Here is a 19,928-nt window from a genome sequence, read left to right on the forward strand (position 1 = left end):
AATATATATATATATATACACACACAGTATATAAATATATATATATATATATATATACACACACAGTATATAAATATATATAAAAAAATATATATTTATATAAAAAATATAAATATATATATATATATATATATATATATATATACACACATATATACACCGTATATATATATATATATATAAACAAGTAAATATATATATATTATATATATATATAAAAAGAGAGATTCACAGAGAGCCAGAGACAGACGGATCATATATAATATATAGAGAGAGAAAGAGAAAGAGAAAAAGAAAAGAGAGAGAGAAAGAGAGAGAAAAAGAGAAAGAAAGAAAAAAAAGAGGAAAAGAGGTAAAAAATCATGTAAAATTAAAATATTAATGTAAAGAAAAAAATGTGAGTGAATATGAAGATAAAACTTTTGTTAAAAAATATATATTATATATTACCACACATTTAGAAAGTATAAGAAAAAATAACCTGGAATCCACGTTAAAATTTTACATTTTTATTACTTTATAATATAATCTCAATATCTGAGGGACTGAATCCAGACACCAATGTGCAATTTTTATCATTTTATTTTAATTAAAAGCCCTGAATGCGAGGCGGACATACGAGTGATCAAATACATTCCTCATCTTGACACAGACACGGCATCGTCCTCTAAATATTTACTACGTTTGGTATTTTTTTTTTGCTGAGTTGGTTTTTCTTTTAGGCCTTTTTATTTTTTTGGCTTTTACCTTAAAATGAGCACCAATGATCTGTATGTGATACAGAAGCAGCGTCTCTACACAAAAACGACATTTAATCCTGCGTCTGACAACAATCCCCACCACTGTCCCCGCACGTCTCAGGTCTTAGTGCTTCTTCGGTTGCAATCTACAGGAATGGAGCAGATATTTAGGAGTAAGCACCCAGTCACTGTCACCTATAGACCTAGGTATGCACCATGTCGGATTACAGAGGTCAATGTGCCCTCAGGCACTCTGCGTCTCATGTCATAAAATAACGACTACAATAAAATATATATTAATAAAAATAATTATTTTTAGCAGCTTCTCTTGGTCCCGTAATGGACCGATGCATAACTGGAAGCTTCCAGACCCCAACTATGTAACAAGCCCCCATTACATCACTTATCATTTACACTATTTAGGGCAGTATTCTGAGGCCCTGAAACAAGAAAAACCCTTATTAGTTCATTGCCAGTCCAGATATCCCGGTGCGGCCTTTACGACCCATGAGGGGCATTTGGGTTCATGGTAACTAATTTGGTTTTTATGAGAATTTGACCTTAAAACTTGCAGGCACGTTAGACATTCACGGTCCGAGTACAGACCGCAATGTCCGAAGTGGCTGGCGGTCTGCTGTATATAGGTCCATGAGGCCATTGAGCGGTGTAACTCACTCTATTAACCCTTTCTTGGAACTGATCACCGAAAAAGAAGGGATTATCCATACTGACTACAATTTATTTTTTATTCGTAAAAAGGCTTGGGAAATGAGTTTCCATAGATCAAAACCAAATGGCCATGAACACGACCGATATCTTTAATGATCGTCTTAATGGCATATATTACTATCTGCCTTCATTTAATACATGTGTACAGTACTGGGTATACCATAGCTTCCAACCAAAAATTAGGAATAGATGTCAGCCCCAGACCCTTCTTCGCTTCGCCTGGATCCAACCCTAGTTTTGGCCCAAAACATAATTTAATTTATTTAAAAAGAAAAAAAAATAATATAAATATATTTTGTTTTTTATTTTATTATTATTTTTTTTAATATATGTATATATAAACATTTTTACATATACATTTTATATTATATATATAAATTTTTGTTGTATATATGTATTGAGAATTTATAAAACTATATATTTTTATATATACTAAACACATACACACATAAATGTATAGTTTATCAGTTCTTAATACATATATAACAAAATGTTATAAATATCTGTTATATGTGTGTGTATGTATATATACTGTATTTATTAAGTAACAAGGAGGCCCCGGCTGTTATTAGCCATTCCCTCCCATCCGTGTCTGCTGCTGTGGCTGACAGTAAACCACTAGGCCTCAAATCTCCACCAAGTGACCTTGTTGCCCACAGCAACCAATCAGATTCCATCTTTTATTTTTTCAGTGCAGTTTACAAAGTGAAAGGTGAACTCTGATTGGTTGCTATGTGGACCATAGCAACCCATCTTGGGAACTAGTCTGCTTGCTATGGCCTCCCCTCATGTTTTAGTCATGTCTCCCCAAGGACTGTCATGCTCCATATTAAAAAATATTATAAACCAAAAATAAAAATACATAGATATATTTATGTGACAAAGTAACTCCTAGACTTTTTTCCATCTTCAGTCGAATTGTGGTAGAAAATAACCTGCGTAGTAAATATACATTTATATACTGATCCCATAACGGTCTGTAAAAAAAATAAATAAAAATAATCAGATCTTTGCTATCGTCCTAGATGCTACACACGGCCCGGCCTGGCGCTGGGGTGACATCACGTCTACATCGTCCCCCACCAGATTCTGGACCAGACGAGTAAAGTCGTTAATACTGTAAACATTATTTTTTTTATTACCACATGACTGTAGAAAAACAATGGCGGCTGCGGATAATCCCCACTGTATAAGGCACAGCGGGGGGCTCTGGGCTCCAGAGCTTACAATCGATTTTTTCTTTCGTGCTGGAGATTGTGGGAGGTAAATTTTGTAACAAAAAACACAGAAAAAAGCAAAAAATATATATAATTCTAGATAGGAAATATGCAAGGTATGGAATAGCAATGACTATTATGGCCACAGCACTCGTACAGGCCACACTTGTTAGGGCCACATCATTCCTTCTATAGCCACTAGCCTGTCTGTGTCCACGTCCATTATATCACACGCAGCCAATTCACGGGCCCTACTAAAAAGGCTTCTTTTTTGCCCCTTTAAGACCTCATAGGCTGCAGTGCTATGAACATTAGAGCGGCGTATAAAATGGCTGCCGCCACTAGGACCAGACACTTCATTTGCATGCAGAGGGGTGGGGAAAGGCAAGGGAAATGAAGCATGAATGATAAGGCGTCTACAGACCAGTTATATAGCGTAATAATCAGCATTATGACAAATAATATTCTTTATGAGCCCAATCGTATCACGGCTTTGGAATTTCTTAAAAAACAAATGGTTGCCATGAACGTAGTCTCCATTTTTGTCCATGCTTGCGCACAGTGCTGAATTCCAGAGTTCCTCATCCGTGTATCCCCCTACAGGTGTCAGGTCTAGACATCATATCAACCTTGTTCTGTAGAAATGGTTAGATGGCCATATAAATCAGACCGAGATTGGAGAGCAGTGTACACACTGGCCGCTGGCTCTCCAGACCCGAGCGCAGACCTACATAGAAATACATGAAGCGGTCATGCTCAGATCGGGAGAGCCGGCGGTCAGTCCATGCATCGTGTTCTCAACCTGATCCAATTTATATTGCCATCTGGCTGTGCCCTGACTCTGCTTTCTTTTATTAGGTAACACCAAATGAAAGCAAAATTGAGCAAAGTAATGAGAGCCCAGGGCACTAGTCATGTAAACCTATTCTAGGCTTTTCTAGGTCCCTTGATAGGGGCAGGCTGGTGCGCTTGCTCACTTATCCCCTCTGGGGTGGGAGTTAAAGCTCTGTACCCCTTACTGTACTGCCCACCCCCGCTTACTTCTAGGTTCTCTGAACTCATGAGGGAGTGGTTCATGGCCCTTATCACCCGCATGGATGAACATAGCACCAGAGGCAGGGTGTCCATTTTGACATATTACCTCCAAATTGCCCTTTTCTTTGAGGATATTTTTTTTTCTAAGAAATAATGCCACTTATTATGTAATCGATCAATTAAAACATAATTTAAAAAAAAAAACGTTTGCTGCATATAGAGATGCGTGGCATCACACAAGGTGTCGCTAATAACACAGAGTGTCTCAGTAGTGCAGTCTCAAGCTTTAGGCCTCTACCATCACTCAGATCTAAGCCTAGAAGGACGATATCAATAAACGATTTTCTGTCATTTGCACTAAACGACGTGTTCTGGTCATCACTTTGGAAAACACTTTACATTTTTTTTACATATAAAGAAAAAATGTGTTTATTTCTGCTTATTTAAAAGGGAACCTGTCATGTAAAAAAATAAAAAAAAGCTGTTAAGTTTCAAATATGGGTTTAATCTGTAGGTTAAAGGGGTTGTCCACTACTTTTACATTGATGGCCTATCCATAGACCTAAGGTCATCAATGTCTGATCGGCTGGGGTCCGACACCCTGCACCTCCCTGATCAGCTGTTCTGAATTCTCCTATTGATCTGAATGGGAGGCGGATGTGCAGTACCCAGCCGCGGCTACTATCATAAGATGGAGCAGCGCCGGAACTGAGCATTTCTGGCGGTCTACTGCCAGGACTGAGAACAGTTGATCAACCGGGGTGTGGGGTGTCAGACCCCGGCCAATCAGACATTGATGACCTATCCCAAGGATAAACCATCAATGTAAAAGTAGTGGACAACCCCTTTAATAGCCTCCCAAACCCTGGGCGGCTGCTGAACTGAAAACCCTGCTGTCAGGAGGAAATTAACTTTATTCCTCCCGGCAGCCTAGGGCTTTCAGTCATATGGGCATGGCCGGTGTGGTACCAGTCACCCACAGGTTCCCTTTAAAGGGTAACTCCACTTCCATAGCCTAAATTTTGTAAGTTAAAGTTTTTGCTTTCGTATCTGATTTTGTAACTTTGTTCTTTTCCCCATTCATATCCAAAGCGGTTTTTAAAGTTTTGCCATTTGCAGTAGGAATCGCTTAACTCCGCCTAGTTTGTCCGTCATGTGATCTCTGTAGCGGTTAGCAAAGCTTCCCACGATGCACTGCTGTTTAGCGGCAGGAAATTATTATCTTAGTGGCAGGAGATCATGAGGCTTATGGCTTTAACAATGGATGTGAATGGAGCAGAAAAGCTCAAAATGAGTCAAAGAAAATTATATATCAAAAATTCTCAACATAGTTGACATGTTGTATTTTACTTTTATCGTGTTGCATAAAAAAAAAATAAAATAAAAAAATGTAAATCAGGAATTGGTGGAGGGGTGTCAAAACTAAACTACAAGTCCCAGAGTTCTAGAGATAATGGTCACAGACCGGTCATCGCAAAGCTGCAGAAGGCTACAAAGCGCAAATAAGCAGAAATATAATCCGACCCTGGAAAAAGGGAAATAGCGCTACAATTTTTTGTTCAATCACTTCAATGCAGAACCAGAGAAACCACGAAAGTAATTTATTGAGAACTCCAAAGTTCAACATATCCCTATTTTAGGGTGAAAGCCCGAAGCCTGTTTCAGATGCACGGCATCGACGAAGCGTTCAGATGTGTAATAATAATAATCATCGGTATCTTGTCATAACCTACGACATGTAGTTGGTTTTACATTTCAAAAGTGAAATAATACAACACTGAATAGCTTAGCAGCGATAACAAAAACCCGAGATGTTTCTGTTAAGAACTTTAAGCGTATTCACCGACAAAAAAAAAAAAAAATAAAATAAAAAATGTCTGCGAGGACCACAATAGTAACATCGGCGGATTGATGAATGTCAATGACATTGGGGGGACAACAAGACGGGCAATCAAAAATAATATTACTGATAAGGCAACTGTCCTTGGAAGCGATTCATTAGAGCCCAAATTCTTCTTCCCCGTTAACCCATTTGAAGCCAGCATCAACATGGCATTATTGCTGATGGCGGCCAAGTCTAGCACCCAATGGGTTAATAGGAAGAACTTGGGATTAAAAAAACAAAAAAAAAAAACATACGGTATATATTTTTTGTATAATGCCTGCGTTTTCATTTTTGGAAAATAACATTTTTGGATACTAGAAAAAAAATATATATCTTTTTTTATTTTGCTGCCCCCTCCCTTAATCTATTCTGCATCCCATAAAAAAAATAAAAAAAAATGAAAAAACGGCAACTTTCACAATGGTCACACTACTCAGATATCCAACATTCTCATTATCACAACATAAAGATTTCAATCCTCTGCACGGAAAGTTGTCGCGTCGGGCGTCGGACCCCACATGCTTGTTCCTTCAGCCTTCTGTTCCAACTCCAACGGGTCCTCAGCTAAACCTTCGGACCTCCCTCCTTTCAAGACTGTTGTACAAAACACCCCGAACCTGGCCTGTCTTCTACCTGACAACACCTGGCTACCTACTCTCAAGGGTCTGGCAGGTCCGAGGTATCCACTATGACTTTAATAAAAATAGTATCATCTTTAATGTACGTCCCATTCTCTAAGACGCTTTGGGCGACAAATACAGGACAGCCAGAGGCGATGTTCATTTCCCCGCTGGGCTTTTTGAAGCTACTGCTGTTTGGATCTGGCTTGAAAGCGTCTCCTAAATGTCGTCTCGATGGCCCCTGGTCCATGAGCATGAGGCTAACTTTTTGCTTGAAGGGCCAAGGCAGCAGAGCGTCGTACTCTCCTCTCATGATCACAAAGAACAGGGACAGGTGCGTGTTCTTCCCCATGCCGTCCCCATTGAGATAGACCCTCGCGCACATCTTATATCCAAAATATCCAGTGTAAAAGGGCTGGCTGTACAAAGATAATGTCTTCCCCAAAACAGCCTCCTGCTTCCGTCTCTTGTAGTCTCGGATCTTCCAGATTAGGACCCCGTTGTAACTTGCAGTCTCCAGCACTTGGAACCGGAGATCCATATCGGCCAGACGGATGTCGTGAACGCTCAACATCTGATCGTGTCTATTAATTTGAGTCTCCAAGACACCTTAGGAAGGGGGAAAAAAAAAAAAAAAAAAGATTTGTAACTTATCCGATCATGCATGATGCAATATTGCGCCAAGATTTGCCAAATCACCCCCAAAAAAACGTACAATTACCATGGAAGCAAAAGTCCCTCAAGACCTCTTTTGGATAACATCTATAGAAAACAAGGTTTTACCTATGGACTGGTTCAGTTCTACTTCTGGAGACCCCACTTATACCCATAATGGGGGAACTTGGATTCCCTTTTATGCCCTGCCTGCAAAACGAGAGCCGAACATGGCAGGGAGGAGAGGAGCGGAGCAAAGCATTAGGTTGTGCTTGCACCATGGTTCTCCATTCCAGTCTATGGCATTGATGAAGACCACTGAGCTCAGCGCAGTGCTCCCCTTCTGAGTGGAGCGGTGGGGTACATGTAAGATTGGTGTGGGCCCCCCACCTCACATTATCACACATCCTGACCCTATCCATGTATATATAAATGGCTCCGAGTCTCACCAGGGTTCCAAGCCGCTGCGTTTTTACCGATAACTTCTAAATGCGTCAAACGAGTTTTTAATGACTCAAGGTCGCTTTTCACGCTATCATCGTCATCTCCCGTCTGCCGCAAGCACCGGATTTCCTTGTCCAAGTCCTTCAGTTTGTCGGCTTGGCCTTCAATCACCCTCTAAACACAGAGAAAAAAAAAAAAAAAGGAATTCACTGAAAACCCAATGGAAAAATAAAAATCACAATATTACTGGTTGTTAGTAAAATAGTTCACCATCTTGTCCTCATACATCCCCCCCTCACTGCGTACCGGACCTCTTATATAGTGCAAGTTTGGGTAGATTTTCCCATGTACACGCTGTAGGATAAAGATGGCACCCCCAAACTGCACGTCATCGGAACAATCTATGTGCAGACACTGAACAAGCAGGGAATGCTGGGAAATGTGAGCTCTGAAGCCTGCAGAAAAAGGAATTCAGCTATGGAGTGTAATACATGATGTAGATCAATATAAGATTTAATGTATGTATACTGTGACTTCACCAGTAGAATAGTGAGTGCAGCTCTGGGGTATAATACAGGAGGTAACTCAGGATCAGTTAAGGATCATTAATGTAATGTATGTACACAGTGACTGCACCAGCAGAATAGTGAGTGCAACTCTGAGGTAGAATACAGGAGGTAACTCAGGATCAGTAATTTCATGTATGTATACAGTGCATGCACCAGCAGAATAGTGAGTGCAGCTCTGGAGTATAATACACCATGTAGCTCAGGATCAGTAATGTAATGTATGTACACAGTGACTGCACCAGCAGAATAGTGAGTGCAGCTGTGGAGTATAATACAGGAGGTAACTTCCGATCAGTACAGGATCAGTGAAGTAATGTATGTACACAGTGACTGCACCAGCAGAATAGTGAGTGCAGCTCTGGAGTATAATACAGGATGTAACTCAGGATCAGTACAGGGTCATTAATGTAATTATGTACACAGTGACTGCACCAGCAGAATAGTGAGTGCAGCTCTGGAGTATAATACAGGATGTACCGTAACTCAGGATCAGCAATTTCATGTATGTATACAGTGCCTGCACTAGCAGAATAGTGAGTGCAGCTCTGGAGTATAATGCAGGATGTAACTTCCGATCAGTACAGGATCAGTGAAGTAATGTATGTACACAGTGACTGCACCAGCAGAATAGTGAGTGCAGCTCTGGAGTATAATACAGGAGGTAACTCAGGATCAGTAATGTAATGTATGTACACAGTGACTGCACCAGCAGAATAGTGAGTGCAGCTCTGGAGTATAATACAGGAGGTAACTCAGGATCAGTAATGTAATGTATGTACACAGTGACTGCACCAGCAGAATAGTGAGTGCAGCTCTGGAGTATAATACAATACGAGTAAGGCAATGTATTTACAGTTTATATAGATTGATCATGCTTTATTATTCAGCACTTATAGACTCCACACTGTAGATTCAGATCATTAGTGATAATGGGCAGGCCCATCGGTTGAGCTCATCCATCCACAATCTTTGTTTCAGCTATAAGGTTTATTTCTCAAGTGCATACGATGTACTCGCACCCAGACAGCACCGGGTATTTCCTGCAAGACTGGCAGCCACAAGGAACCACAGCTCCGGAGCGCCAGCTTCAGCAGGATTGTAAAATACATGGAGTAAAAACGCTAATGGCACATAATAACAATTCTTTAGTGGTAGAATCAGATACAGTCTGTGTATAAGATGGGGCCTTCCAAAAAACGTTCTCCCTGCTCGTTACCCAACATCAAGCATCTATTATGTGGGGCACAGTGAGGGTCCCGGTGTTTATACTGTGGATAATCATCCATGGTAGATCTGTAGAGACCGTAGTCCCCAGAGCCGCGTGGAATGATCCCTCCAGAAACGTATCAGAGACACTTCTAATCTCCGGGGTCTAGAAGAAGAAATGCAAATCCTTTCAGAGAAATTGCCCATTTCAGATGACTGTGAAACTCCGGTGTCAGAACGAGAAAGGCTTGAGAAGTGTCGCTTCCCTGTTCTCTCGAATGTCTTATATAATCTCCGGCTTCATCAGTGTGAGAAGATTACACTCATTATTGTGGGGCAAGAGAAGTAAGAGAAGTATTGTAAAGTGTTACTTACAAAAGTGAAATGTAAAACGGTGGTTATATTTGGCAATACCGGGAGCAACGCAGCCCCGAGGTTCAGGGTGACCAGAAATGGCTCTGGTTTTTCTACTGTTTCTCTACGGTTCTGCCGCTTTAGGGTGACCTGTTATATCCCTTTATAGTGTCACCATCTGGTCATTTTAGGGTGACAAATTATTCCTTTTGGTTGTCCTACCATGACTTTTAAGGGCGCCCTGCTGTTTTAGGGAGTCCCACAAAGTTCTTTTAAAAAAATCCTCTACTCCTCTAAGGCCCTCACTGTCCGCTTTAGGTCATACCTTGCTTGTCTTTTAAATTCCTGTTATTTCAGGGTGCCCTGCCCTGTCCCAGTGGTCATTCTACCCGGACCCTCTACAGCTCAATCCTTTTGCAATTTTTCATCATGTCCCTTTGTTTTTCCTATCCTGTTCTTCTAAGGCCCAGTCCTATTAGTGTGTCCCACCCATGTCCCTTTGAGATGTCCTGTTGCTTTAAGGTGTCCCGCTAGGTCACAATGTCCCTTTAGTATGTTCTGTCCTATTCCTCCAAGATCTTTTCCATCCCTCTTAGGCTCCTTGTCCTTTTTATGTCCTGTTGTTTCAGGGTGTCTGCCCTGTCCCTTTAGCGTTTTTTTCCCCCGTGTTCCTTGTACATTGTCTCTCTAAGGCCCTGTCCTACTAGGGTGTCCTGCATCACCCCTGTAAGGCCCTGTCCTAATAGGGTGTTCTGCATTTCCCCTCTAAGGCCCTGTCCTATTAGGGTGTCTTGCTGTAAGGTCCTGTCCTACATCACCCATCTAAGGCCCTGTCCTAATAGGGTGTCCTGCATCACCCCTGTAAGGCCCTGTCCTATTAGTGTGTCCTGCATTGCCCCTTTAAGGCCCCGTCTTATTAGGGAGTCCTGCTGTAAGGCCCTGTCTTATTAGGGTGTCCTGCATTGCCCCTCTTAGTCCCTGTCCTATTAGGGTGTCCTGCTGAAAGGCCCGGTCTTATTAGGGTGTCCTGCATTGCCCCTGTATGGCCCCGTCCTACTAGGGTGTCCTGCTGTAAGGCCCGGTCTTATTAGGGTGTCCTGCATTGCCCCTGTATGGCCCCGTCCTACTAGGGTGTCCTGCTGTAAGGCCCGGTCTTATTAGGGTGTCCTGCATTGCCCTTCTAAGGCCCTGTCCTATTTGGCTGTCCTGCTGTAAGGCCCTCTCCTCTTAGGGTGCCCTGCATTGTCCCGGTAAGGCCCTCTCCTCTTAGGGTGCCCTGCATTGTCCCGGTAAGGCCCTCTCCTCTTAGGGTGCCCTGCATTGTCCTGGTAAGGCCCTCTCCTCTTAGGGTGCCCTGCATTGTCCCGGTAAGGCCCTCTCCTCTTAGGGTGCCCTGCATTGTCCCGGTAAGGCCCTCTCCTCTTAGGGTGCCCTGCATTGTCCCGGTAAGGCCCTCTCCTCTTAGGGTGTCCTGCATTTACACTCTGCCTTGCACAATTCTGAGCCCTGTTGCTTTGTGGTCTCCTTTCCTTTCGGTTGTGACCCGGTCACTTCAGGTTACTCTGCCCTTTTCTCTAAACCCTCATCATGCCCTTTTAAACTCCTGTCGCTTTATGGCGCCTGCACTTTCGCCTTACGGTCCTGCCACTATACAGGGGTTTTCCCACCAGTGACATTTATGAGCCATTTATAGGGAAGGTGGTAAATGTCTGATTGCAGAAGGCTCCACCGATCCTGCAGGTAATAAATGTCATGAGTGGGAAAACCCTGCGAAAGGTTCTGCCCTGTGACTACAATTAAAGGAGAACTTCACAAAAAAAACCACCGTTTTCGGGTCTTCTGAGAAAAGATGTAAGGGATCTGAGAAATTAGCAAGATTTTATTAATTTGTCATTTCTCCGAATTGAAAGCATCTTGTCTCAGACCAGTGATCGGATGAGCCGGAGGGAATTTTTAGGGAATTATAGAAGTGAAACATGAACCCAGAAGTGACTGGTCTGAGAAATATTCCATTACTGCTGAGGAGCAACCTATTGACCCCGATGTCATCATCCGGGCGCAGACAGAAAGCCCCTAAGAACAGACTCCTAGAGGAAGCACAAATTATGTGGCCAAGTATTAAGCTACTGTATTTTTGGTTTTATAAGACGAACTGGATTATAAGATGCACCCTTAATTTAGAGGAAAATGAAGGGAATTTTGTTACTTACCGTAAATTCCTTTTCTTCTAGCTCTTATTGGGAGACCCAGACGATTGGGGTATAGCTACTGCCCTCCGGAGGCCACACAAAGCACTACACTAAAAAGTGCAAGGCCCCTCCCCTTCTGGCTATACCCCCCCGTGGTGTCACGGGTTCTCCAGTTTTAGTGCCAAAGCAAGAAGGAGGAAAGCCAATAACTGGTTTAAACGAATTAACTCCGAGTAACATCGGAGAACTGAAAAACCGTTCAACATGAACAACATGTGTACCCGCAAACAACAAAAAAATCCCGAAGGACAACAGGGCGGGTGCTGGGTCTCCCAATAAGAGCTAGAAGAAAAGGAATTTACGGTAAGTAACAAAATTCCCTTCTTCTTCAGCGCTCTATTGGGAGACCCAGACGATTGGGACGTCCAAAAGCTGTCCCTGGGTGGGGAAATAAATACCTCATGTTAGAGCTGCAAGACAGCCCTCCCCTACGGGGAAATCACTGCCGCCTGCAGGACTCTTCTACCTAAGCTGGCATCCCCTGAAGCATAGGTATGCACCTGAGAATGTTTGGTGAAAATGTGCAGACTCAACCAGGTAGCTGCCTGGCACACCTGTTGAGCCGAAGCCTGGTGTCGTAGTGCCCAGGACGCACCCACGGCTCTGGTTGAATGGGCTTTCAGCCCTGAAAGAACCGGAAGCCCTGCAGAACGGTAGGCTTCCAGAATTGGTTCTGTGATCCATCGAGCCAGGGTGGCTTTAGAAGCCTGCAACCTCTTGCGCGTACCAGCGACAAGGACAAAAAAGGTGCATCGGAACGGCGTATGGGCGCCGTGCGGGAAATGTAGATTCTGAGTGCTCTCACCAGATCTAGCAAACGTAAATCATTCTCATACCGGTGAACCGGATGAGTGCAAAAGGACGGTAAGGAGATATCCTGATTAAGATGAAACGAGGATACGACCTTAGGGAGAAACTCCGGAATGGGGCGCAGCACTACCTTGTCCTGGTGAAACACCAGGAAGGGAGCCTTGGATGACAGAGCTGCCAGCTCAGACACTCGCCGAAGCGATGTGATCGCAACGAGAAACGCCACCTTCTGTGACAGGCGAGAAAAAGAAACTTCCTTCAGAGGCTCGAAAGGCGGCTTCTGGAGAGCAACTAGAACCCTGTTCAGATCCCATGGATCTAACGGCCGCCTGTACGGGGGTACGATATGACAAACCCCCTGCGGGAACGTGCACACCTTAGAAAGACGTGCTAGACGCTTCTGAAAAAACACGGATAGTGCTGAGACTTGCCCTTTGAGGGAGTCGAGCGACAAGCCCTTTTCTAACTCCTATTGTAGGAAGGAAAGAAAAGTAGGCAATGCAAATGGCCAGGGAGACACTCCCTGAGTAGAGCACCAGATTTAAGAAAATCTTCCACGTTCTGTGGTAGATCTTAGCAGACGTGGGCTTCCTAGCCTGTCTCATGGTGGCAACGACCCCTTGGGATAATCCTGAAGACGCTAGGATCCAGGACACAAAGGCCACCCAGTCAGGTTCAGGGCCGCAGAATTCCGATGGAGAAAACGGCCCTTGGGACAGTAAGTCTGGTCGGTCTGGTAGTGACCACGGACGGCCGACCGTGAGATGCCACAGATCCGGGTACCACGATCTCCTCGGCCAGTCTGGTGCGACGAGTATGACGCGGCTGCAATCGGATCTGATTTTTGCGCAGTACTCTGGGCAAGAGTGCCAGAGGTGGAAACACATATGTGAGCCGGAACTGCGACCAATCTTGCACTAAGGCGTCTGCCGCCAGAGCTCTGTGATCGCGCGATCGTGCCATAAATGCCGGGACCTTGTTGGTGTGCCGAGACGCCATTAGGTCGACGTCCGGCACCCCCCAGCGGCAACAGATTTCCTGAAACACGTCCGAGTGAAGGGACCATTCCCCCGCGTCCATACCCTGGCGACTGAGGAAGTCTGCTTCCCAGTTTTCTACGCCCGGGATGTGAACTGCGGATATGGTGGATGCTGTGTCCTCCACCCACATGAGGATTCGCCGGACTTTCTGGAAGGCTTGCTGACTGCGCGTCCCTTCTTGGTGGTTGATGTATGCCACCGCTGTGGAGATGTCCGACTGGATTCGGATCTGCTCTCTTTCTAGCCACTTCTGGAAGGCTAATAGGGTAAGATACCCTGCCCCGATTTCCAGAACATCGATCTGAAGGGTGGACTCCTGCTGAGTCCACGTCCCCTGAGCCATGTGGCGGAGACAAACTGCTCCCCACCCTGACAGACTCGTATCTGTCGTGACCACTGCCCAGGATGGGGGCTATGACAATGAGGTGGGAATAAGCCACTATAGCAGAGAGTCCTCGGCCGTCTGGGAAAGGGAGACTTCCCTGTCCAGGGAGGTTGACTGCCCGTCCCATTGGCGGAGAATGTCCCATTGCCGTTGGCGCAGATGAAACTGCGCAAAGAGAACTGCCTCGATGGCTGCCACCATCTTCCTTAGGAAGTGCATGAGGCGCCTTAAGGGGTGCGACTGGCCTTGAAGGAGAGACTGCACCTCTGTCTGCAGTGAACGCTGCTTGTTCAGCGGAAGCTTCACTATTGCTGATAGAGTATGAAACTCCATGCCGAGATACGTTAGTGATTGAGTCGGAGACAGATTTGACCTTGCCAAATTGATGATCCACCCGAAAGTCTGGAGAGTCTCCAGCGTAACATTCAGGCTGCGTTGGCATGCCTCGAGGGAGGGTGCTTTGACGAGTAGATCGTCCAAGTACGGGATCACCGGGTGTCCCTGAAAGTGCAAGACTGCTACCACTGCTGCCATGACCTTGGTGAACACCCGTGGGGCTGTCGCCAGACTGAATGGCAGAGCTACGAACTGAAGATGTTCGTCTCCTATCACAAAACGTAGAAAACGTTGGTGCTCCGTAGCAATTGGCACGTGGAGATAGGCATCTTTGATGTCTGTTGAGGCAAGGAAGTCTCCTCGAGACATTGAGGTAATGACGGATCGGAGGGATCCCATCCGGAACCGCCTGGCATTCGCATGCTCGTTGAGCAGTGTCAGGACCAGAACGGGACGGAAGGAACCGTCCTTTTTTGGAGCCACAAAGAGATTGGAGTACAAACCCTCGCCCTCGTTCCTGAGGGGGGACAGGGATCACCACTCCTTCTGCTCTTAGAGCATCCACCGCCTGCAGCAGGGAAATGGAGTCGGAGGACGAGAACAGAACACTGTCCTGTGCACGTGAGCACAATGTCCGTCACCCACTGGTCTGTGACCTGTGGCAGCTAAATGTCGCCAAAGGCGGGGGAGTCTGCCATCAACCGCGGATGCGGAGAGAGAGAGAGAGCTGAGAGTCCTGAGGAGACCGCCTTGGTAGCGGTTCCTCCGACTGCCTTCCTTGGGCGTGATTGAGCCCGGCCGGAATCTGAGCCCGTCTGAGGTTTTGTAGCCCTTTTGCACGAGGACAATTGGGACCTGCCGGAGCTTGGGAAGGACCGAAACCTCGACTGTACTTTTAGGACAGTATTAACAGGGTAAGTCGCAGTGCAGACATTGCGGGGTTACGGACGCCTCTGCGGTACAGATGTCCCTGTGCTCAAGGCCAGCTGCGCAAGAACAGCTGAAAAGGTTAGGTTGCCTATACGGCTGTGGATGCCGGAGCAACCGACACGCCGATAGCTTCCTAGACAGATTTCAACCAGAGTCCATCTGTCTGTGACTGGCATCTTTAAGTGAAGCCCCATCTCCAGTGCAACTATGGCTCTAGATGCAAGCCTGGAGATTGGAGAATCCACCTTTGGACCCTGGGTCCAGCGCTGACCACGTCAGGGGAAAAGGGATAACGTGTATCCTAAAAACGTTTGGAGAAGACGCTTATCTGGTAAGCGTGTGTTCCTGGACTGCTTCTCTGAAGTCAGCGTGGCCAGAAAAATACTCAATATCTGTGTGAGATACTGAAAAGGGACTTCTCCTGTTCGTCTCCTATCTCCACTGGGGGAGCTGAGGGAGAAAGATCCAACCTTCCATTGATGGACGGTATAGGACATTCCGTATGGCGTTACCACCCGGTGTATCCGGATCGATAGCGATGTCAGTATCAAAGCCCTGAAGAGCTGCCTTTTGGTCAAGTAGATTGCCCATGGCCTGTCTGGACTGCAAGTCTCTATATTATGACTACTCCGTCCCTGTCCATGGACAGGGTTGACAGGTGGTTTCTTTGGCCACAACTAGTAGAGACCCCGGCAGACGAAGTGCTAGAGACCCCGGCAGACGACGTGCTACAGGGGAGCATGCACACAATGGGACGGTGTCATGAACAGCATCCCATGTAGTAAAAACAGCACTGAAAATCTGTGTTGCTTTTTTGCCGCTGTCGACTAGCTATCTAGAATTATATAGCCAAGATTGGTGACCGTACAGTGCAATGTATAGCATACAGGCATAAAGTACAAATGACCACTGCAGTACAAGCAATACAAGCAGCATAGAAGCCTGTGCCCTGGCACCCCTGCTCTTCTGCTGCTGTATACTAGTCATCTAGGGGAATATAGCCAAGAGTGACCCTACAGTGCAATGTATAGCATACAAGCACAAGTACAAATGAACACTGCAGCACATGCAATACAAACAGCATAGAAGCCTGTGCCCTGGCACCCCAGCTCTTCTGCTGCTGTAGACTAGTCATCTAGGGGAATATGGCCCAGAAGAGTGACCATACAGTGCAATGTATAGCATACAAGCACAAGTACAAATGCACACTGCAGCCCATGCAATACAAGCAGCATAGAAAAAAACCTGTGCCCCAGCACCCTTGGTTTTCTGCTGCTGTAGTCTAGCCATTCCAGGAGAATATAGCTAAGACTAGCGACTGTACAGTGCAATGTATAGCACATAAGCATAAACACAAATGAACACCTCAGTCGTGCAATACAAGCAGCCTAGAAAGCCTGTGCCTTAGCACACCTGCTTTCCTGCTGCTGATGTGTCGCTCCCCAAGCGGGCATATAGCGACCTATGCAGTTAAAAACAACACATGTACACACTGCAGTTAAATGTGGTCAGCACTATGTGTGCCGCTTACCGCCCGCCTATAAGCGGGTGTATGATCGCCACCGTCCTGCCTGGTTGCCGAAAGTCCGAGCTCGGACTGCAGTAATGGCTGCCGGCTTCTTCCCCAGCTCATGTGAGGAGGGGCGGGCCGTGGGCGTGCCCCCAAGGCAGAGCGGGAATCCGGCGTCCGACAGTGTGCAGTGAGAGGGCTGGAGCATGTAAATAAGGCTCCAGCCCTCGGCGCTGCTGATTGCTCAGCGCCTGTCCCCTTCCCTGAGTGACAGGGGGGGGGGCGGGAACGAAGCGGCACTAGGCCGCAGAAGCCGGGGACTGGATTTATAAGCGCCGCCGCCGTAAAAGCGCGGTCGGCGCCCAGTCCCCGGCGAACTACAAGTCCCAGCCGCGCCGCCGCTCCCGGAGCGTCCGGCGCGGTAGTTCCCAAAACACAAAGTCACTCAGCAAAGCTGCAGTGACTGTAACCCATTACTGTCCCCGGCGCACTAGCACACCCAGCAAGTCTGGAGTGTGCTGTGCCTGTGTGTACGGGGACACAGAGTACCTGTAATGGTGCAGGGCCATGTCCCTGAACGGTACTCCAGCTCCGTATCCAGCAGGTTCAAATGGGTCTGTGGATGGAGCCCGGCGTCAGAGCTTTGAGGCCGGCAGGATCCCACTTCCTCAGAGCCCCTCAGGGGGATGTGGAAGGAAAGCAGCATGTGGGCTCCAGCCTCCGTACCAGCAATAGGTACCTCAACCTTACAACACCATCAACGGGTGAGAAGGGAGCATGCTGGGGGCCCTATATGGGCCCTCTTTTCTTCCATCCGAAATAGTCAGCAGCTACTGCTGACTAAAATCTGTGGAGCTATGCATGGATGTCTGACCTCCTTCGCACAAAGCTTGAAAACTGGAGAACCCGTGACACCACGGGGGGGTATAGCCAGAAGGGGAGGGGCCTTGCACTTTTTAGTGTAGTGCTTTGTGTGGCCTCCGGAGGGCAGTAGCTATACCCCAATCGTCTGGGTCTCCCAATAGAGCGCTGAAGAAAGGAAAAATAATTATTAATGTTAAAATGAGGGTCAGTCTTACAATCCTAGTGCGTCTTATAATATTTCACCAGGGAGGAGCGGTGGTGGAGCGGCTCACGAAGGTCACAGGAGGAAAGGTCGATGTTAAGGGCTCAGGAGGGTCAGTACACGATGGGTCATTGGACAGCGGATCGGTGATACTGCGGGCTCGCGGGAGGGGGTGTCGAGGCTCAGGAGGGTCAGTAGACGGTGGGTCATTGGACGGTGGATCGGTGATACTGTGGGCTCGGAGGAGGGGGTGTCGAGGCTCAGGAGGGTCAGTAGACGGTGGGTCATCGGATGGGGGGGTCAGTGATACTGCAGGCTCGGAGGAGGGGGTGTCACAGCTCAGGAGGGTTGGTGATACTGCGGGCTTGGAGGAGGGGGTGTCGCGGTTCAGTGGACGAGGAGTCGGTGAGGGGGTGTTGCAACTCAGGAGGGTCAGTGGATGGTGGGTCGGTGATACTGCAGGCTCGGGGGTGTCATGGCGGTAGGCGCTATTGCTTTGCCGGCAGACTCCATTGAATCACCCGTGGTTGACAAGCTTGACTTAAAAAAATTGGCGCGGAGTCGGCGCGTGCGCAGATAAAACTCTAAGTCCATCGCATCAATGTGTGCATTCGCCGCCTCCGTGGCCAATTTCTTGAAGCCCATTGCGTCAACCGCGGGCAAATCAATGGAGCCCTCAGCCCACTGGCAGATCAATAGTGCCAGCCGTATCGCCGACCCTCTGTCCTGTGACCCTCCCTGAGCTGCTCCACTGCAGTGACACCCCCTCTGCCGAGCCCTCAGTATCGCCGACCTTCTTCTCCTGTGACCCGACTCGAACACCGCCTCCCCACTAAACCATATCCGGATTATAAGACGCACCCCGAAGTTTTTTGGGGAAAAAAGTGGTCTTATAATTCAGAAAATACAGTAGTTTTTAAATACAGTAGTTTTTTGGGATAGCAAACTGGGCATCTGCCCAGGAGAGGGGTCACTAAAAATGCCAGTTTACTGAGCACAGCTCCATACACTGAGTAGTGGCCATTCTGGGGTACTGCAGCTATGATCACATTAACTTCAATAGGAGTGGAGCTGCAGTACTGAGAACGGCCACTAGACAATGCACGGCGCTGTGGTGTTCTGGCTCTGTATACTGTGTACTTTCCACAGCAGCATGACCTCCGTACATAGATTGGGGGCGCCAGATATCGAGGTCCAGTAATACTCATATTAATTAGTAATTTTAGTCCTGGACACCTTTAAATTATAAACTGGAATACAGCATATATTGGTTGTTGGCTTTACCCCACTTTCTATAAAAACCATAACAATAAAACTTGCCTTCAGTCTCTTTTTGTAGCAGAGAGCGGCCATCTTTACAAAATGTATCCAAAAAAATAAAAAGTTGGAATTTGGTGCGTACCTGTAACTGGTGAATTTTGGATTCATTGTTTCGGAGGAGCTCTTTATGCCTTTCGATCTCTACTTCAAAGGTGCACATCTGGTTGTGTAATAACTGGATGCTTTTATTCTTATCTGAGCTTTCGTTTTGTAATTTTGACACCTGGATTAAAAATATATAAAAAAAAAAAAAAAGGTCAAAATTGATTAGTCGGTTTTTGGAAAAGAAGGGAATTTTGTTTACTTACCGTAAATTCCTTTTCTTCTAGCTCCAATTGGGAGACCCAGACAGTGGGTGTATAGCTACTGCCTCTGGAGGCCGCACAAAGAACTACACTTAAAAGTGTAAGGCCCCTCCCCTTCTGGCTATACACCCTCCCGTAGGAGTACGGATTCCTCAGTTTTAGTACCAAAGCAAGAAGGAGGAAAGCCAATAACAGTTTCAAAAACAAATTCAATCCGATAACAAGATCGGAGAACTTAAGAAACAACATGAACAACATGTGCACCCGAAAAACGAAACCCTAAGAACAAATAGGGCGGGTGCTGGGTCTCCCAATTGGAGCTAGAAGAAAAGGAATTTACGGTAAGTAAACAAAATTCCCTTCTTCTTTTTCGCTCCTAATTGGGAGACCCAGACAGTGGGACGTCCAAAAGCAGTCCCTGGGTGGGTAAAAAGATACCACATGAACGGGCTGTCAGACAGCCTCTTCCTACAGGTGGGCCACCGCCGCCTGAAGGACCTGTCTACCTAGGCTGGCATCTGCCG

General features: G+C 46.3%; 1 protein-coding gene across 4 annotated transcripts in view; it reads right to left on the minus strand.

Moving 5' to 3' along the window:
* Positions 1–376: 376 nt before the first annotated feature.
* Positions 377–19,928, minus strand: part of TRAF3 (TNF receptor associated factor 3) — a 110,132-nt gene continuing 90,580 nt past the window's right edge. For all 4 annotated transcript variants that reach the window (XM_075330519.1, XM_075330521.1, XM_075330518.1 and 1 more), the window contains exons 9-11: positions 19,182–19,322; positions 7,330–7,498; positions 377–6,835 (exon numbers count right to left, since the gene is read on the minus strand). In XM_075330519.1, the coding sequence (XP_075186634.1) occupies positions 6,264–6,835; positions 7,330–7,498; positions 19,182–19,322 (882 nt within the window). In that variant the 3' untranslated portion in view covers positions 377–6,263. The remainder of the gene's footprint in view (positions 6,836–7,329; positions 7,499–19,181; positions 19,323–19,928) is intronic.

This window comes from Anomaloglossus baeobatrachus, chromosome 12, assembly GCF_048569485.1.
Source record: "Anomaloglossus baeobatrachus isolate aAnoBae1 chromosome 12, aAnoBae1.hap1, whole genome shotgun sequence".
NCBI classification, from domain to species: Eukaryota; Metazoa; Chordata; class Amphibia; order Anura; family Aromobatidae; genus Anomaloglossus; species Anomaloglossus baeobatrachus.